Source organism: Sorex araneus, chromosome 2 (genome assembly GCF_027595985.1).
Source record: "Sorex araneus isolate mSorAra2 chromosome 2, mSorAra2.pri, whole genome shotgun sequence".
In the NCBI taxonomy this organism is placed as follows: domain Eukaryota; kingdom Metazoa; phylum Chordata; class Mammalia; order Eulipotyphla; family Soricidae; genus Sorex; species Sorex araneus.
The window spans coordinates 118,004,727-118,024,568 of NC_073303.1; the positions used below are offsets into that span (position 1 = coordinate 118,004,727).

Genomic DNA, 19,842 nt, shown 5'->3' on the forward strand with positions numbered 1-19,842 from the left:
AAAATGTGAGCATATCTCCAGTACATGTTAAGGATATTGACTTTTTTTTTTTAATTTTAGAAGAAAAGTCCAATTTTAATTGAGCATTTACTAACTTTATGGGGTTTATTTTGTACCTTCCCATTTTTTGTTTATTTTTTTTTCTGCATATGTTTGGAAAGCTAACCCATAAATTAGTGTAAATTTGAGTCTCTGGAGGCAGTTAGAACATTTTATGCTGTACTTACCTGATAAGGAATGAATAAGAGTTTGTTCAAAGAAATATCTCCTTAAATATAAATGAAATTAGCATGTGACTATAGGATGTGAGGATTTAGAACATAGTGATGGATTCTTATATATAACTCATGGTATTGAATGTGATTTTTGTCAACTGTGAAAATTACAAATAACTCACGTTAATAGAGTAGCTATATAAATAAAGATAGTGATTCAGTTAGAAAACTTGGATACTTTTTTAAAAGGTAACCGATTTTTATAGTGAAATAAATTAACTTAATGAGAAACAACAGTGTAGCAGTATATTTGTATATGAAACTAATTTCAATCAGGCATATTTTAAGAACACTGTAGTAGCTAAAACAAGCAGACATAATCTATCCCAGTGTTCCTCGCCATATGATTCTGTGGATCCCCAGGGTGTTAGAGAGGGCTCAGGTGAACAGTTGATGGGGGCCAACCGGAAGGTGGGGGTTGTGCAAGTCACAGGAAGAAAACAAGGTTGAAAGGGAGCTGTGTCAGAGAAAGGTCACAGAAAACCAGCCCATACCCTACTGTTCATCATATCTTCAACTTGTGGCTCTTTCCGAAAGATTCCTGTCCTATACCTGCTGACAAGCAGTTCAGGAAAAGGTCGATCCTTCAGAAAGGGGCATTTCAGGTAAATCCATTAAAGATCTTGAGAACCGCTAGATCTTGTTGCAAAATTGTTCAAGAGGGACAAGGTCCATAGATGTGTCCATCAGTGTGGTTGCAGCTACCCATGCGTGCCTCTTTGGTGCTTGAACTGTGCCATGTGGCTATTGAACTTAAGCACTGAATCTCATGATTGACAGAAATAATAGCTGCAGGATGGCCAGCCACATCGGACAGTTTAATCCAGAGCAAACTCGGTCAGACCCAGAATTCTACAATAAGGACTTTCACAGAAAAGTAGGCTTGTAAAATTTTTTATTACTGTGAAAAGGTTTATAATAATGTCCCTTTTTAGTTGTATGTCATATAAAAGTATCTTCAGAATATTTTATAGTGTATTTTTTAAACCTATGATTTTTTTTATGGGAAAAAAATTCATTCTCTAACTTTCTTCTTTTGCTTTTTTTTTGTTTTTGTTTACTTTTTTTATTTAATCACTGTGAGATAGACCCTTAAATCAGAGTTGTCCATGATTAGGTTTCAGTCATACAGTGCTCGAACACTCATCTCTGCACTAGTACACTTCCCAGCACCAGTGGCCCAGGTTCCCTCCCAACCCCCCCCCCCCCCCCGCACAGCCTGCCTCTATGGCAGACTCTAATATCTCTCTCTCTCTGTCTCTGTCTCTGTCTCTCTGTCTCTGTCTCTCTCTCTCTCTCTCTCTCTCATGTTTGTCCTAAAATATTTTCTTACAGATAGTAAAAAGTATGACATTGTGAGGCGCGACCTTCTCCGTGGCAAGTCAGTCCCTCATTATGCTGCCATCGAGACTGATGGGAATGGCCTCATGATTGTGTCCTATAAGGCCTTCACATTTGTTGGCAAAGATCTTGAAGAAAACAAGGATGAAATCATGTCAGAGAAAATCAAAGGTGATTTTACTTTCAGTCCTCATAATGTATGTATACTTAACACATAAATTCCCTAGCACCTTGCATGGAGCTCAGAGCCATGGGGAAGTCCTGCGCTCCGCTGGGTGTGGCCCACAACCCCCCACATCACCCCCTGCAAAATATAAAAAGTTATATATGTGTTTAGTTTGACTTTTTGGATAAGTTACAGGTATTACCGGTTCAGTAGGTGCTTAGTTTTTTCTTTACATTTCCAAAAACAGTCTTCTGTAAAGGATAGTGCTTATGTCAAAAATTTTATTTTACAAAAAATACAGTATAAAACTACTTATTTATTAGCGTACTTGAGTAGATGTTAATAGAAACTTCTTGAATGGATACTGTTCCTGATACTCGAGGTGTCAGCATGTTTTAATATTTAATAACTTTAATGCCAATATTATAGACATTAACCTTTTAAAATAAGACAAAAGTTTTTCTTTACAAGGTATTCTAATATTCATAACTATTTTATTTAACCCGAAGAAATTTCCATGTATGCATGATCACTTTCTTTGAATAAATTAATGAATGAATGACAATATTTTAGGATGAAAAAGAACTTAGCTGTTTATGCAGAATGAATATGTTGTAGAAATATTTAAGGGAACATACCTGTTATCATTATTGTTCATGGGTTTATATTTGTTTTTACTTTGTTTTGTTTTTTTTGGGGGGCCACACTTGGCTGTATTCCGAGATCACTCGTTGCAGACTTGGGAGACCGTAGTTGCAGACTTGGGAGACCGTATAGGGTGTCAGGGATCAAACTGGGGTCAGCTGTGTGCAAGGCTAGCACCCCACCAACTATACTATGGCTCCAGCCCTGTTCATATTTTTAATAAACCAGAGAAGAGTATATTTTCTTTGAAGAACTTTTTATAACATTTAGCAGTTACACACATTAGTTTTTTTCAACTCACCCTATTTAAAATAAATTGTTTCTAGTTTTACATATTTATTACTTTCTAAAAATAATTTTTAAGAAGTGTTTGAAAATTGCATAAAGTAAATATTTGAAAAAACATTTTCCCCAATCTTATAAAAGTATACGGCTCTTAATCGTATTTATGTCTAAGATCCCTTTAAAGAAAAATATTTTTGTGCAGCGTGTGGGGGGGGCACTCCCAGCAGTGTTTGGGGCTTACTCCTGGCTCTGTGCTCAGGCATCACTCCTGCTGGGGCACAGGGGACCCAGTGTGGTGCCAGAAGGATCAACCTGGATCAGTCATGTACAAGGTCGGTGCTCTATCTGCTGTGTTTTCTCCAGACCCATTAGATCTATTTTTGAATAAATTCTGTTCTTTTGAGCATATTGTTACTTTATTTTCTGTTCTGAAAATTCTTACTAAATGCTTTTCTCTTTTCTCAATAGAGCCTTTGTATTACTGGCAACAGACGGAAGATGATCTGACAGTAACAATACCACTTCCGGGAAACAGTACCAAGGAGGACATTCAAGTACAGTTTCTGCCTGACCACATTAATGTTGTTGTGAAAGGTCAGGGGATTTTGGATGGAAACCTCTATTCATCTGTTGATCATGAAAGCAGTACGTGGATAATTAAAGAGAATAATAGGTATTTTTATAGTTGTGCCATATTTAAAATTTCATTTATATTTTTATTCTGGGGAGGAGTGATAGCACAGCAGGTAGGGAGTTTGCCTTGGACGCGGCCAACCCGGGTTCAATTCTTCCGTCCCTCTCGGAGAGCCCAGCAAGCTACCGAGAGTATCCCGGCTGCACGGCAGAGCCTGGCAAGCTACCCGTGGCATACTCAATATGCCAAAAACAGTAACAAGTCTTACGATGGAGACGTTACTGATGCCCGCTGGAACAAATCGATGAATTATGTGAGGACAGTGCTACAGACTGCTCCAGCTAATATTTTTATTCTACCTATAGTGGTTGTGTCAAAGATGAGGGCTATCATAGATCACATGAGTGCTATCATAGATCAATTTGTATTGCTAATGATTTTACTTAAGACAGATTAAAAGTCCAGTTTCTGTGTCAAAAGAAAAAGAAGTCAGGCTTAGAAATGCTGGTATTGCTTGTGTTATGTAAGAGGGCTTTTTATTACAAGCTTTGAGCACAAGAGTAATTCCAATAATAATAGGGAGCTTGCATTTTTAAAAGTAGATAGAACTGCATTTTTTTAACTAAATAGAAATAATTTTTTCCTATTAAGTCCACTTACTAGATAAGATTTTCCCATTCTTTTATTTGGTTTTGTTTTTGTGTCTTGGATTTGGGCTACATCAGGGAATGCTCAGGGGTTACTCCTGGCTTTGCTCTCAGGAATTACTCCTGGTGTTGCTCAGGGATCACATGGGAATCCAGGGATCGAACCTGGGTCAGCAGCGTGTAAGGGTAATGCCCTCCTTGCTGTACTCTTCACTCTGGCCCCTTTATTCCCATTCCGTAAAATTTAAGATATAGAATAGGGTAAGAGGATGCATGTACTGTGAGATGCCTTCTTTCAACCCTGGTCTTGCACACATGACACATTCTTGTTGGAGACTATATATATAAAACTTCACATGTGCAAAGATATATGTGGTGATTAAATATATGTAGAATAGTTAATATAGTTAGTATATCTTTCAAAGTTGTTTATAATAATACTTAAGTTAGCTATTTATATTTATTTTGTGAGACAAGAATATTATGTGTAGGACACTAAAAACAAATACATAATACATTTTATACTTCATTAAAACAAACATATAAAAATTTGATTTTTTTACATCAAAACTAAGGTTTCCATGGACATCACTAAGAAAATAAGGGTGAAAGAGCTAGTACAAGTGGATTTGGGCAGCTGCCTTGCATGTGGGCTACTAGGGCTTGATCCCCCAAGTGCTGCCAGGAGTAATTCCTGAGGGCAGAGCCAGGAGGAAGCCCTTAGCACAGCCAAACAAAAATATTTATATTGTTTGTCACTCCCCAAACAATATTATTAAATATTGGGATAGTACTTAATATAAAAATATTAAGTAGTATCCCAATCCAGCAAATGTTTGAGAGAAAATTTATTTTATGTAAATAGTTTCAGCATTTTATACAAAAATATGGACCACTCTTATCTTCCTATTGTTTTGAAGTGTTTACTATTTTATGTCACAAAGGATAACTCCAGTGATTTGTGATTGGCATGTATGGGTGGAATCCATGGCTGAAACGCATGATTTTATGTCCTCAGTTTACTAAATATCTCATTTTCAAGTGTTCCCTCTCAAGCATATATTAAATAGACTATAGTTTGTGGGTTTACATTTCTTTTTGATTGAATGATTGATAGTTATTATACTAGTTTTAAAATGTAGAAACCAGTTGTATTAAAATTTTTTATAGGTGCATTTATGTACTAGATGTTTATTGGTGGTTTAGAAATTCCTTATATCTGAGATTGATCACTTTATCTTCATTAGGTAGCAACTAAGAACAGTGTTTGTACTTCTGGTCATAGGGTAAATAAATGTTCTTTAATAATTCTTCACGTATATTTTTGTAGAGAGGCAGAATAGTGAGTAGTGAAGAACACGGACTTGGAGCCAGACTGCCTTACTAGCTTATGACCCTGGCAAGTTATTTATCCTCTTTGTGCTTTTTCTCTTCCTTGTAAAATGGAGATGCTGCTGCTGCTTACTCTGTGTGGTTTTACTGAGTAGTAAATTTGTTAAGAACTTGTATAGTGCTGAAAAAAACACTTGGTCTGTGGTAAACATGGAACTTTATAAGCTACTACATTATCTTTGTCATCAGCACGATCAGCTTTTAACTTTCTCCTTAGAAAATACAGCTAAATCTGGACACTATTGATTGTGGTGGCAATTTTCAACACTAATGATAAGAATTCAAGTTATCGAAGATACTATTTTGTACAGTCTCAAGATAAATGGTTCCAGAAAAATTTAAAATACTATAATTCATGAAGCGGTGATAACAGCTTTGGAAAACAATAGCGGATAAGTTTGCACGTTCTGCTTGATAATTAGCAATAATCATTCCTGTGGCTCTTGGCAGTTGTTTGTCCGTATGTTCCGGGGCACGGGTTAGTGTGGCACACACATACTAATCATGGTACCTGGCACCATGGCCTGGCCATATCATGGTTACCCTCATCCCTAGTTTTCTTCTATTATAGCAAATAGTTTTCTTCTATTTTGCTCTCATATAGTTTGCTTGGGTTTTGCTTTTTCACGAGGCACCTGGGCAACTCCCTGTGCCCGTAGTCTGCCCAGATTCAGCAGACGTCTCACCTGATGCAGTAGTCCAGAATTTCAGGTGCCTCTACAACGTCCTTTTTGTGTGTATTTGGAGATTGTGTTTAATGACTTAAGTGACTATGAAATTAAATCTAACATAATTCAACAGAGACTGCATTAATCTGTTTATATTTCTGATGTTAATTTTTTTCTGTTGCTACACTTCTTTAATAGCCGAATCAGTAATACAGTCAAGAGACTGTAGAGGGGCTGGAGCAATAGCACAGCGGGTAGGGCGCTTGCCTTGCACGCGGCCAACCCAGGCTGACCCAGGTTCGAATCCCAGCATCCCATATGGTCCCCTGAGCACCGCCAGGGGTAATTCCTGAGTGTAGAACCAGGAGTAACCCCTGTGCATTGCTGGGTGTGACCCAAAAAGCAAAAAAAAAAAAAAAAAAAAAAAAAAAAAAAAGAGACTGTAGAGATCTTTTGGGGTTAAGATGTCTGTCTTGCATGCAGCCATCCTAGTTTGATCTCTGCTACCTCATGGTGCTCTAGATCGGGCCAGTGCATCCCTGGAGGCCCCTGACCACCGTTGGGGTAACCCAGGTAATCCTGGCCCCACAGAGCCCGAGAGCACCTCATCCTTGGACCCTCACATCAAACCGCAGGCCTGGCCGTCTGAGAATCCTGGGAGACCTAAGCTTTAGATTAATATTCATATATTGCAGTTACTAGTTTGTGAAAATGAAGGAAGTTTTGGCTCCACAGACAGAAAGGTATCTTCAGCTAAATGCTTCTCTAATTGTTCATGCTTTTCTTCCCTAACCATCACTACCACCTTTCCCCTGAATCTGTGAAATAGCTCATAGATCCATGCTGCTCCTACTTTTGTTTACTTTGGCTCAGTAGCATACCACACACCTGGACTGTTCAGTCACTCCCCTCATTGTGCCTTTTGACAAAGCATTTCTAGTGATGCTTTCCTGTTTATTAACTCTAAATGATTGACTTAGAATTGTAAGTTACCCAGCATCTGCAAATCTAAAACAAACTTGAGTCTTGGTAAACTCTCATTTGGATGCCAGTGGGATCATTTTATTTTTAAGTGGAAAGGGTTTTTTTTTTATTATATGTGAGTGTAGGCAAGATGATTTAAATTCAGTGAATATTTTTTAAGCCATTTCGCATGGTGGTTCCGTCGCCTGTCCGCTCTTCACTTTCACTTCATGAAGTTTGAATCTTAATCTTCAAGACGTTTTTAAAGAGAGTAACACGGGAACACACCCCCAGGTCACGGATATGCAGGTCTTGGAGCTCAGCTGGGAGTGAGATCATTTCTCTGGAAGAGTTTTCTGTTTCCTATTATGGAATTTCTATCATTGTCAAATGTAAAAATCTCATTCCTCACTTCTATTTCTAGCTTAGAGATTTCTTTGATTAAGAAGAATGAAGGACTGACGTGGCCAGAGCTCATCGTTGGAGATAAACAAGGGCAGATGCTGAGAGACTCAGCCCAGTGCGCTGCCATAGCAGAACGCCTGATGCATTTGACTTCTGAGGAGCTGGTAAGGAACTTCAGGCGCGATGTGGCTGGTCAAGCATCCACAAGTCTGTTATATGAGACTTTTCAAACATTATTTCACTTTTTCTAGAAGAAACCACAACCGAGCGGTGTTCACATCTGACATGAAATTGTCACCTTCTGTACATGCTGTGTGTGTGAGCTTCTCTCAGCTGTGTGCTGCATACATGACTGGCCAGAGCTGGAAGGGAAAACATTGATTTTTGCAGTCTAACCTTGATTATTCTATTTTAGCGTTTCAGTTTTCTAGCCAATCTTAGATTGTAATAGGATGTATACATACTGTGTCATGTGGTGCAATTATTTTTGATTGACAGAGTAGTTTAATGATTACAGTGACAACACAGTTGAATTCTGAGATTTTGAGATTCTGATGTTCCAACTCAGTGAACTCTAAGATAATTTGAAGAAGCTATATAAATACATCGGCGCACCCGAATTTTAGTTTTATATGTTAATCCACCTAAGGTAACAGCACAATATGAAATGTCTGGCAAACTGCCATTGGAATTAGGACATATTGGGAAGATGATTTAAAGAATTATTTGTACCGCAGGGTTAGTTGCATTCTAAGGCAGAGGGAAGTATTGGAATATCCAAAGTCCAGCATCCATTCATTATAAGAATTCAGCAAAATGGGAATTGAAAGAACTTTCCTTAATACAGTCAATGCCATTTACCACAAGCCACAGCAAACATTTATCCTTAGTGGGGAAAACTAGAATATTGAAAATAAAAAATCTTAGTTCAAATAGAATCGCTCCACCAACTAAGTTGCCCACGCTCCTGGTTGTCTTCCCCGGGGCCTCCTCAGAGGGGATGGGCTCCAGCTTCCCTCCCCACCCTGAGCAGAGCTCATGGCAGCCGAAGACCTCCGGAGCCTAGCCACAGCCATGCTCAAGGTCCCTCTCCACACGTTTGGACGAGCCTCACCATGAAGGTACCAGCAGAGGAACCCAGGTGTGTGGGACCCGGGGCTGAGACCTCCAAGCCTGCTCGGATCGGGACTGGGCCTTCTCAGCCCAGATTTCCCATTTCCCAGTAACTAGGCGGTCACACCCAGGGACTGCCCCCCAGCTGCCATGTAATCCTGTCAACGGCCAGCATCCAGAGACTTAAAAGCAAGCTCTCGGTTGCAAAGCAGTCTCACAATATCTTATAGCCTACTTCTCCCTATGGGAGAACCCAGCAAACTACTGGGAGTTTCCTGCCCACGTGGGAGAGCCTCACAAGGTCCTCATGGTGTATTAAATATGCCAAAACCAGTGACAAGCTGGGTCTCATTCCCCTGACTCTGTAAGAGCCTCCAGTACAGCATCCTTGGAAGGACGAGTAGAGAGAGGCTTCTAAAAATCTCAGGGCTTGGAGGAATGGAGACGTTACTGAGACTGCTTGAGAAATTCAACAATCAACAGGATGATGATGATGATGATGATGATGATGAGTCAAAAGAAAATTATAGCTAAATGTATAAATCAAATTTCAGATTTGCCAGCAATAATTGAAAATTTCAGAAGTTACTGGAATTTATTTATTAGGCAACAAACTTCATTTTCTGACATCTTGTTATAGCCGTCACGCTGCATTGCTGTAGGTTAGTTCAGACATTAAGCACTTACTTAATGACAGAGCTCTGGGCATGTAATAGCAGATTATCTTACGAACAGAATTTTGACATCTGCATCTGCAGGTAGTTTGTGGTTTTCAAGTCTTTATACTTTTTTTCTTGTTGAACATCCTTGATTAGGGTGCACTGTGAAATAGAAATGACTAATGAAAATTGACATTCTTTTCTTGTGATCATGGGGAAAAGTATATTTCACGGTTAAGTATGATAGCTCGGTCTAATTATAATAGCTTTTATCTAACTTCTAAGTGTGCTGAGAGTGCTTATCTTGGAAACTGAAATTTTGATGCATTTTCATCACTTGTGATTGATAAGCCCAGTAGTTGTATTATAGCATTCTATTTCACATATTAATAATTTGAGTTTGCTCATGTTTTTTTGAAGAGGCTTGCTTCTGTGTGGAGGAATTTTGATGTATAGTTTTGTTTGTCTCTGCCATTTGCATCCCCTTTACCCACCCTCAGTTCTTTGGGCAGGGTCAGGCTGCCTTTATACAATGTGTAAGGATTTGCCTCCCTCCTTTATTTCTGGAAAAGAGTGTGTAGTCTTACTTCTTCATTAAGTTGTTAAATTTATAAATTTAATAATTTCTTCATTAGATCATGGAATTATTTCTTCATTAAATCTTTGTTGAGTTTTTCCAGTGACATTCTCTGAACTGCAGTTTTCTTTCTTGGGAAAGATTTTTGATTGGAAGGTAGGGGACTCCCAGGTGATGCTTAGTTGTCCTGGGTACCTTTCCTGGTGATTTGGGGTCTCTAGGCTGCACCTGATGATGCTGAGATATCATGTGCCAAGGATCAAACTAGCTTGGTCACATGAAAAGTATGTGCCTTTACTTGTAGACTATGTTTCCCTCCTGGGAAAGTTTTTTTGTTTGTTTTGTTTATGGGAAATACCTTTGGTGCTCAGAACTTATTCCTGGCTCTGTGTTAAAGGATCCATCAGGCTTTGGGGACTATATATATAGTGCCAGGGATTGAGCCCAGCTCTGCTACATTCAAGGCAAGCTCCCTATCCACTGTAATATCACTCTAACCTTCCTGGGAAAAATTTTTCTTTATGAGTTTAATTTCCTTAACATACGACTATTTTAGGCATTTTTATTTATTTTCAGTTTTCAATTTTATTCATCCATACCATTATATTGACTATTTTCTTCTTCTTTTTCCTTTAAATTTATTCTGCTCTGGTTTTGAAGATGAAAGCTTGGATAGTTAATTTTGGTCTCTTTATTCTAATGAAAGCATTTAATATAATGCACTTTTATTTAAATACCACTTTAACTGGTCCCTCGTATTTTCAGCCTATTTTAATTTAATTACAGATAGATTTGAAGCAGATACTTTTTCTAATGACTTGCAAATCTATAGTTCTTAGAGAATAGCAAAGATTTTTCTCTCCCATTCCTATACTTCTGTGATCTTGTCCTGTTGAGTACTGATTGCCTTGAAAGTAAGTCCTGTAATTTTAATTTTTGTTCTGCCATCTTTAACATATCTCTGAGGGCCGGAGAAAATACAGCGGGTAGGGCACTTGCCTTGCACATGGCCAACCTGGGTTGGATTCCCAGCATCCCTTAAGGTTCCTCAAGGACTGCCAAGAGTAGTTACTGAGTGCAGAGCCAGGAGTAATCCCTGTTGTGGCCTCCAAACCAAAATAAGTAAAAAAACAAACAAACAAACAAAAAAACAAAAACAGGGATAACTGGAAGAGGAAAGAAGGGAAGGAAGTGAAAATATCTAGCTTTTGCATTCTTCTGGACATTCCTTTTCAAATCACTGGGCATATTGATCCCAACTCATTGGCTGTCATTTCCTTGTCAGTCCGTGGCAGCAACTATTACTTTCTTTGATGTTTCTTTGATGTCGGAGAAGAGCGACACATGTGGGTACTGGGGCATGAACAGATCTGATAGGGCAGACCCTCTTGGACTCCGGGTGTCATTTTACACTCTCCTGCCATAGCGTTCAGTTCTACATACATCTTATGAAACTGCATGAATAGTGTAGTAGTTGCACAGTATGTTTTTATTCCTGGATATATTTCACAGTATGATTTTTGTTCCTGGATATATTTCCTGGGGCAGAACTCAGACTGGTTTAGGTCAGAGGTTCTCGGCCCACCGGAACCTGGTCAGTTTTACAAGGGACCCTGGGTGCTCTGGGACACTGCAGAGAAGGGAACCAAACTCAACACCTTGCACGTGGTGGGTATGTGCTCAGCTGCATTGACTGCTTCCCTGGCCTCTCTTCAGATATTTGTGGATTTTTCTTAATCACTTCTTACTCGTATGTATGCCATTTGATAATGCCCCAGAAGTCACTGTGATGTTGTTTGCATGGTTCGCTCTGTGCTTCGTTTTAGGTATTGACTTGGTTCTAAGCTACCTGGTCTTCTGCAGTAATTAATCAGTTCTCAGTTCCATCTCAATATTTTTTCCATTTCAGATACTGATTTTGTTTTGTTTGTTTAAGGTTTCTGAGCCACACCGGGTGATGTTCAGACCTTATTTCTGACTCTGTTCTCCGGAATTACTCCTGGCAGAGCTCGGGGGACCCTATAGGGTGCCAGGGGTCGATCTCTGTTGTGTTCAAGCCTTACCTACTGTTCTATCTCTCCGACCCCAAATATTGAATTTTTATATCTTTTGTGTTTCTCAGTATGTTCATGTTTGTTTTTACATCTTTGAACATTTGAAACATATTAATAATTTATGTCTTAGTATCCTTTCCTGCTGATTATTCATTCTGCTACTTCATGTTTCTAGTAGGATTTTATAGGTCATGGATTAGAAATTTAGGTTATTTGGTTTGGTTTGGTTTGGTTCCGTTTGGTGTTTGGACCACAGCTGGCTGTACTCAGGACTTACTCCTGGTTCTGAACTTAGGGATCACCCTGGCAATGTTTAGGGGACTGTATGGTAGGCCGGGCTTGAACTCAGGTTGGCTGCATGCAGGGCAATCACTCTGCTCACTGTACTATCTCACTGCCCCTAGAAATCTAGATTTTAATTATTGTTTTAATATATAAATGTTTCAAGTTTAGATTATATTCAAGAAAATTATAGTCAAGAAAATATCCATTCCTTAATGTTGTTTTTTTCCCCTTGTCTAAGAATCCAAATCCAGATAAAGAAAAACCTCCTTGTAATGCTCAAGAGTTAGAAGAATGTGATATTTTCTTTGAAGAGAGCTCCAGTTTATGCAGATTTGATGGTCGTACATTAAAAACTACCCATGTGGTAAGTTCTTGATGGCTTTTCTAAAATTGTGTGAGTTAAATAGAATTTACTCAGATGAGAGCATTGAATGACCAAAAACGTATTTTGCAAAGCTGATTTGTTTGGTCGGTATTCTCTGTGATGTCATTCCTACCTAACATAGCATATCTTCATTTCACCATCATCCACACATGAAAGTGTTAAGTTTTTGTCTTTCTGTCTATTGGTACTTTTTGTTTGACTTTTTTTTTTTGTACAGGTATTTAATATCCAGTTGTGAACCTGCAATGTATATTAACTTGACATCTTTTTTTATTCAACATTATGACAAGAAGCATTTCATGTTATTTCAGTCTCTGGTTTAATGGTTGGTTTTTACTTTAGCATTGTCAGTGTTTAGTGTGTGTATGTGTTTCTATTTGCTCTACAAGTACATCTTTAATCACTCTCTAAAATTCTGTTATTCATGATGCCAGTTTTTTTAAATGGCTGTTTTGCATGAAGCCTTTTCTGTTTTCAAAAGTGTTTAAACTCCGAGTGTCTAGACTTGAGGTGCATAGCCTTTACTAACAGAGTTACAAAAGTTAAAGTACCATACACCTGGACTCTGACGTATTGCTTTCCACTTAGATTCTCATTTGCACTGTTTGCAGTGACTTCCTAGTTTGCTAGTCTTTATCTTCCCTTTGACTTTTTAAAAGATTCTTATCAATTGATCTGTAAGTTAAAGGATCGTGTTTTAAAGCGTTGTTTTACTGTTGCCCTTTTAAAAGTGTATATATATATTTTAGTCCTTTTTTTTAAAAAAAATAATGTTTTACTGATTTATGCAAACTGTTAAAAACTTGGGAAATCCTTTGATTAAAACCTCAGGAGATTTAAAACTGCATTATTCCCCCTTGTAACACATTTGATATGTACTATTCTCATTCTTAGCATTTGCAGTTACTACTTAGATCGTGCATCTTTACCTGCCTTCTCAGGTTTTTAAAATTTATTTTGCTAAAGCACCGTGATAAGCAGAGTTACACAGAGTTGGTTTTAGACAGGCAGTGTCATGGCGCTGATCCCGTCCCGGTGCCAACTCCCACAGTGTTCCTGACTTCCCTTCCCTGTGCCCTTACCCCAGCCTGCCACCTTGACAGGCACATTTGTAAGTGGTTGTTAAGGTTTAGATCCCATGGCTTCAGTGTTGTTAATTCTAGTTTTGATACTTAGCTCTGTCATTCCTTTTTTTTTTTTTTCCTGGCCACATCCATTGTTGCTTAGGGGTGACTCAGGAATCATGTCTGACAGTGCTTGGGACCATATGGGATGCTGGGGATCAAACCCCAGCTGGCCTCATGCCAGGCAAACACCCTACCCACTGTGCCATCATGGTGTGCTATCGTACTATCACTGATGTACCTGAATGCCCTTGCCCCTTGCCCCCTGCCTCCCTTTCCTGTTTCTTGTCATATATCTTCCCCACTACCCCCCCACCCACTACACACACACACACACACACACACACACACACACACACACACACACACACACACACACACGCACATACTCTCTCTCTCCCTCTCTCTCCCTTGCTCTCTCCCTCTCCCCCCACTCTTTTTCCTGCCTGTACTCTGGGACTAAGGATGGTCTAGTTTTTTAAGATCCTTACTAATTTTGTTAAATCCTTACTAATTGTTTCATAAGTTACTGGTTTTGTTTCAAAGTGTTTTTTTATTGCTGACCCCTTTTTGTGTGTATGTGAAGAGCTTTCAAATTTGTATTAATGTGACTCACTGATTTGTGTGACTTGTAAAAATCTTGGGAAAATCCTTTCATAAAAACCCCAAGAAATTTGCACTTCTCTACTACTGATGCTTCTGTGTGTGACTCTGAGGAGTCCTGCAAGTATGACACCTAGTTTCTATAAATCCCTGAGGAGTGAAGTGACATCTGGTTGGTAAATATAGGAAGAAATATCTAGCATATTCTCCTTAGTTCTGTGAGACCTTATCTCTAGAGACTTAGAGGTTTCCAGGAATAGAGCTTCCATTGCACCTTTGTGGCAGCCAGATGAGGCTTAGTGTTACACATGCTAAATTCTACACATGTGAGCATCTGAGGGTTTCGTGGGCCAGTCTGGAGTTTTAATTTTTAAGTTGTTCGAATACAGAAGTTGAGAGTTGTCATTAATTTAGGGCTTCTCAGTGATCAACAGTAAATGACTGATCAGTCCAACTTAATACTACTAAGGGGAACTAACATTGTCAACAGCATTTTTTGACATCTGTGCCAAGTACCTTTTCTTGTATTAAAAAAATTGAAAAAAATCAGGAGACAGTACCTAGATGTAACAGCTCCTAAAATAACAATATCATAAATCTTAGTGCCTAAATAAAAACTGGAAAATCTATAAACTTAATAGTAAGAAAATAGTCAACTCCATTCAAAACTGAGATGAAAAAAAAGCTTCCTCAAAGAGGAAATACAGACGACCAGGAGGTATATGAAAAATGCTTCACATCACTTTTCATCTAACACTAGTCCCTTGGGGGTTCTATTAAATATATACTTGAGTTGTGAAAAGGTTGGATGGGCTACTTTCTGATATTAAATTATATTTGACTAGTGTCTGATCCAAGAAATTATCTTTTGCTTTTTAAAAACAAGATTGGATCAGGGGCCAGAGCAATAGTACAGCACGCTGGGTGTTTGCCTTGCGTGTGGCCAACCGGGGTTTGATTCCCTGCACCCCTTATGGTCTCCCAAGTCAGCCAGGAGTGATCTCTGAGCACAGAGGCAGGAGTAAGCCTTGAGCACATATAGGTGTAGCGAAGGAAGGAAGGGAGGGAGGGAGGGAGGGAGGGAGGGAGGGAGGGAGGGAGGGAAGGAAGGAAGGAAGGAAGGAAGGAAGGAAGGAAAGGAAGGAAGGAAGGAAGGAAGGAAGGAAGGAAGGAAGGAAGGAAGGAAGGAAGGAAGGAAGGAAGGAAGGAAGGAAGGAAAAAGAAGAGAGGAGAGAGGAGGAAAAGATTAAATCAGCAGAAAATAGTACTTGCATCTTAAACAGTTTATGAGGACAGGAAATCTCTAGGTTAAAGTCATGAAAGGTAGTAGAAAAGACATGTATTCTATATATTCTTTTAAGAAGACAGTAAGAGTAAAATAGAAGGTGTCATCAGTTACTCCTGTCACCTAATTTATGGATCAAATTGAGGTAGTCTTCAGTTTCTTTCTTCTCTTCTAAAAGATAATTTTAGTTGTGTCTTATATTTCTTGATTCTTCAGATTTCTTCACAGGGCCAGGGGAGATGGCTCAAAATCTTTTTCTGGTTGGCCTTCTGGTGCCATAGTTCCCATTTGTGCAGTTGTTACCTAGTTCCTCTTTGTAGTATCCTGGGACTAATGGGCCCGTGTAGCCTAAGGACTGGAGAGCATGATATACACGGAAGATCCCCCAGGGGATCCCTGGAACCATGGGGCCCTCTAAGAACTTCTGCTATAGCCCGTGAGTGCTGCTGGGCTTGGCCCTCCCCTCCCCTCCGCACCTCACCTCTCCCTGCCACCCTTCCCTCCACATCCTACACATTCCCCTCCTCCACCCCAGTTTCTTCACAGTTTCAAACCCTCAGTCTCCTTGAATTTAGTCTTCTCTTCATCAATGAGATTCTTCATGACATTTGTTTTCCTTCTGGCCTGATATTTATAATGAAGTAGAATAAGACAGTTTGGGACAAGCTCCAGGATAGTTTGCTATTCTTGTCACAGCTGCTAGAAATATATAATAAAATAAATAATAGTTCTGCCACATAGCAAGTTAGAAAACTAGGATCTTAGGAACCTCATTCAAGAGGTTTTTTGCATCCTGGGGAAAATGTATTTGCAGTTAACCCTCAGGGAAAGGACATTCTTATAGCTTTAGTTCAGGCTCCGGCAAGGAACACAGCAGTCCTGTCTTGGTCCACACAGTTCATGCCTGTGTTATTCTCTGTCTAGGTTTGCCTTCATTAAATAGCTAATCTCCAGGAAGTTTTGTGTCTGCCCTGTCCCCCTTACAGACAATAGCTCTTATAAGGATTGTGAAACTGTAGTAAATCTGTAAAGTGCCTATTTCAGTCCTTTTTTTCCATTGTTTATAAAATTTAAGTGACTGTGGCTTACGATAGTATATAGATTTGTTTTTTCACATTTCAAATCAACATCTATATATGCTTATTGCATTACACACACCAGAGAATTCCCAGTTCCTTTCGTCACCATATAGTTGACCCTCTTGGCCTTACTCATCTCCCACTGGAGACCACTGTTTGGTTCTTAGCAGTCTGGCGATTTTGAAAGGGAACCTCACTTTGGCAGTTACGATCAAAAGCCAAGGGAATGAAGAGGTCGTCTGTGGTTTGTGTATTGCTCATCCCCTTTCTTCTGTGGAATAATAGCTCTGGCCCTATTCAGAATCGGGCCCCACAGGCTCAGGGAGATGTGAAATTCGATTTCTCTGTCTCTGGATTCTCATGCCACCAGCCGCCTGTCCCGGAACAGCTTTGCAATGAGTCCTTCGGTTGGAGAGCCTCCTCACAGCTCTCCGTGTTGACTGTAGGGAGGGCGCCTCTTACTTCCACTTTCTTCCTGCTGCCCCTAACTCATGGAATCAGCTCAGCATTGATCAAGTACTATGCATATCTTATGCTGTCTACACTTGAGATGCTTTTTGTTAGTACTAGTCTGCTTTGCATTCTTACTTCTGATGTTAACAGCTAACATCTAATAAACAATATCACTGCAGTTAGTCTCCTTTAAAGATAGCATTTTAATCAAATCCAGTCATGGGTCTTACCCTGATTTTTACATTAAAATGCATGCCTTTAGCCATAAATACTACAATATCAGTTATTAACATAATAAACATTCTTGACCTTGATACTCACTATTTAATTTCAGTAGCATACCAAAGTAAAAAATTTGGTAACAGACATACCTGAATTTGAATCCCAGAACCGTGATTTTGCTATGTAGCCTGAACAAAATTCTTAAGCTCTTCAAGTCTGTTTTCACTTAATGAAGTGTAGGTCATAACTGCTCTGTTGGGCTACTGAGACTAATAACTAAAACATATCAGCACATAAGTCCTGCCCCTGGTAATTATTAATGTTATTATTTTATCATTTTGTAAACTTCATATTCTGTGGTTTGGAAAATAGTCTGCTCGTAGAGCCCATCCTTTGTACTGCTTGCTAAACTTTATACCATGTTTGAAAGTTGGGAGGCAGTTTAATAACACAGCTAAGAACATGTACTTGGTCTATAGCGCAGCCCGTCACTTACCAGCAGCCTGACCTCCGGCAAGTCACTTATATGCCCTTTGCTTTATAAATGGACAGAGCAGTGATCTGTGTCTCCCCTGCGATAAGAGTGCTGTGTGTGTTTCTCACCATCCTCATTCCTAACTCGGTATCGTGAGTGAACTATTGCGTTTTTGACATTCCTGGTTTTAGGTGAGTCTCGGAAGCAACCAGTACCTTTTCTCTGTTGTTGTGGACCCTAAAGAGATGCCGTGTTTCTGTCTGCGCCACGATGTGGACGGTCTCCTCTGGCAGCCGCGCTCCAGCCAGCAAGAGGACATGTGGGAGCACATCGCAACTTTCAACGCTTTAGGTAAAGCATCTCCCTGACAGCGTTTTCCACTGGCTCAGAAACAGAAACTGTCTTTTTATTCATTTCTCTTTTTTGTTTTTTGGCTTTTTAAAAACCTTGAGTTGTTCTAATTATATTTGTATTGATTTGTGCTATAATTTAGCTGCTTGTACTAAAGTTGATGCATGTTAGTACTTTTGGAGCAATAGGACCAATCTGTTTTGCTTCTGGCACAGAAGACCAACAGAATATAAAACAAAATGGTTACCTAACCATTTTAATAATTCTCATCAGCCATTAGTTTATTCCAGTTAGTATGCAGTACTAGGGTATGAACAGGTTATTTGATAATAATTGCATGGAATTTGTATTCCAATTTCTTCAGTGTGATCTTCAAAAATAACATCAGAGTCCTCAAGATGAGATCCATTAGGAGACCTTGTTTATAGAACTGAAGTGCAAAGAGATACATTCTAATGAAAACACAGGGAAATTAGGGATCAGGTGAAAAAAAAGTTATGCTGTAGGCTAAGTGGGAAAAAATGCCAGCTTCAAAACTGGGACTTGAAGTTTTTATGTTGTTGTTGTTTTGGATTTTGGACCACTCCCAATGATAGGCACAGACCCTACTGTTGGCTGTGCACTCAGGAATTACTCCTGGCAGTGTGCAGGGAACCATATGGGATGCCAGGAATTAAACTTGGGTCTACCATGTACTAGGCAAGCCCCTACCTGCTGTACTATCTCGCTGGCCCATTAGGACTTGAAACTTTTTAAGCTAAACTCATTCATAAAATTGGTTGCAAAACATCCTACCAGTGTTTTATTTGTTCTCTGAGACTTTTGGTAACTAAAATTTCTAGAGCTATTTAGCAAAGAATTATAACTGATTAATCTCAGATGTCGGACTGGAATGATAGTACAGCGGGTAGGACATTTGCCTTGCACACAGCCAACCCAGGTTTGATTCTTCCGTCCCTCTCAGAGAGCCTGGCAAGCTACTGAGAGTATCCCACCTGCACAGCAGACCCTGGCAAGCTACTCTTGGTGTATTCAGTATGCCCAAAACAGTAACAACAAGTCTCACAATGGAGACTTTATCCACTCGAGCAAATCGATGAACAGTGGGACAACAGTGCAACAGTTCATAAACCTGCGATTGATTTTAATGCAAAATACATTCATATTGGAGGAGTTTTTGTGTAAATTAGCCACAGTTAATGCATTATTATTGAAAGGTTCCTTAAAAGTTTAATGGGCAGAAAGTTAAATTATGCATTTTTATTGCAAATCTGTCTGGTCCAAGGCTTTTGTTCTTGGGAAGAGTCTCAGTTGCTGATTCCTTGCTGAGATTGATCTGCTCACCTGATTTCTATTTTCTCCTCACTCAGTTTTGGGAGGTTACATGATTCTAGGAATCTGCCCATATCTTCTAGGTTCTCCAGCTTTTAACAGTGTAAAGTTGCTCATAGTAACCATTCATGATACCTTGATTTTCTGAGGGGTCTGTTGTAATTTCTCTTCTTTTGTCTCTAATCTGGTTTATTTGGGGCAGAGTGTCAGTTCTCTTTGATATGGGGCAGAAGAGTATCTTTTAAAATACTTAAGTTTCTTCAGAGTTTAGTTTTCAAAGGATGTTCTATTTAAGTATTTTTGGATACTTGATTTTCTTTGAGCTATTGTGGCCTCAAGTTTCTACATTGAGGAACCGAAGTACAAATCCTATTACCTAGACAAATATAGATGCTGGCATATAAAAATCCCACAAAAATAGATA

At 39.2% G+C, this 19,842-nt stretch overlaps 1 protein-coding gene across 1 annotated transcript in view; it reads left to right on the forward strand.

The window, feature by feature from the left end:
* Positions 1-19,842, forward strand: part of NUDCD1 (NudC domain containing 1) — a 72,122-nt gene that overhangs the window by 43,380 nt on the left and 8,900 nt on the right. Inside the window, exons 5-9 of the mRNA XM_004607665.2 lie at positions 1,611-1,787; positions 3,181-3,385; positions 7,441-7,585; positions 12,348-12,473; positions 17,927-18,086. Coding sequence (XP_004607722.2) covers positions 1,611-1,787; positions 3,181-3,385; positions 7,441-7,585; positions 12,348-12,473; positions 17,927-18,086 — 813 coding nt within the window. The remainder of the gene's footprint in view (positions 1-1,610; positions 1,788-3,180; positions 3,386-7,440; positions 7,586-12,347; positions 12,474-17,926; positions 18,087-19,842) is intronic.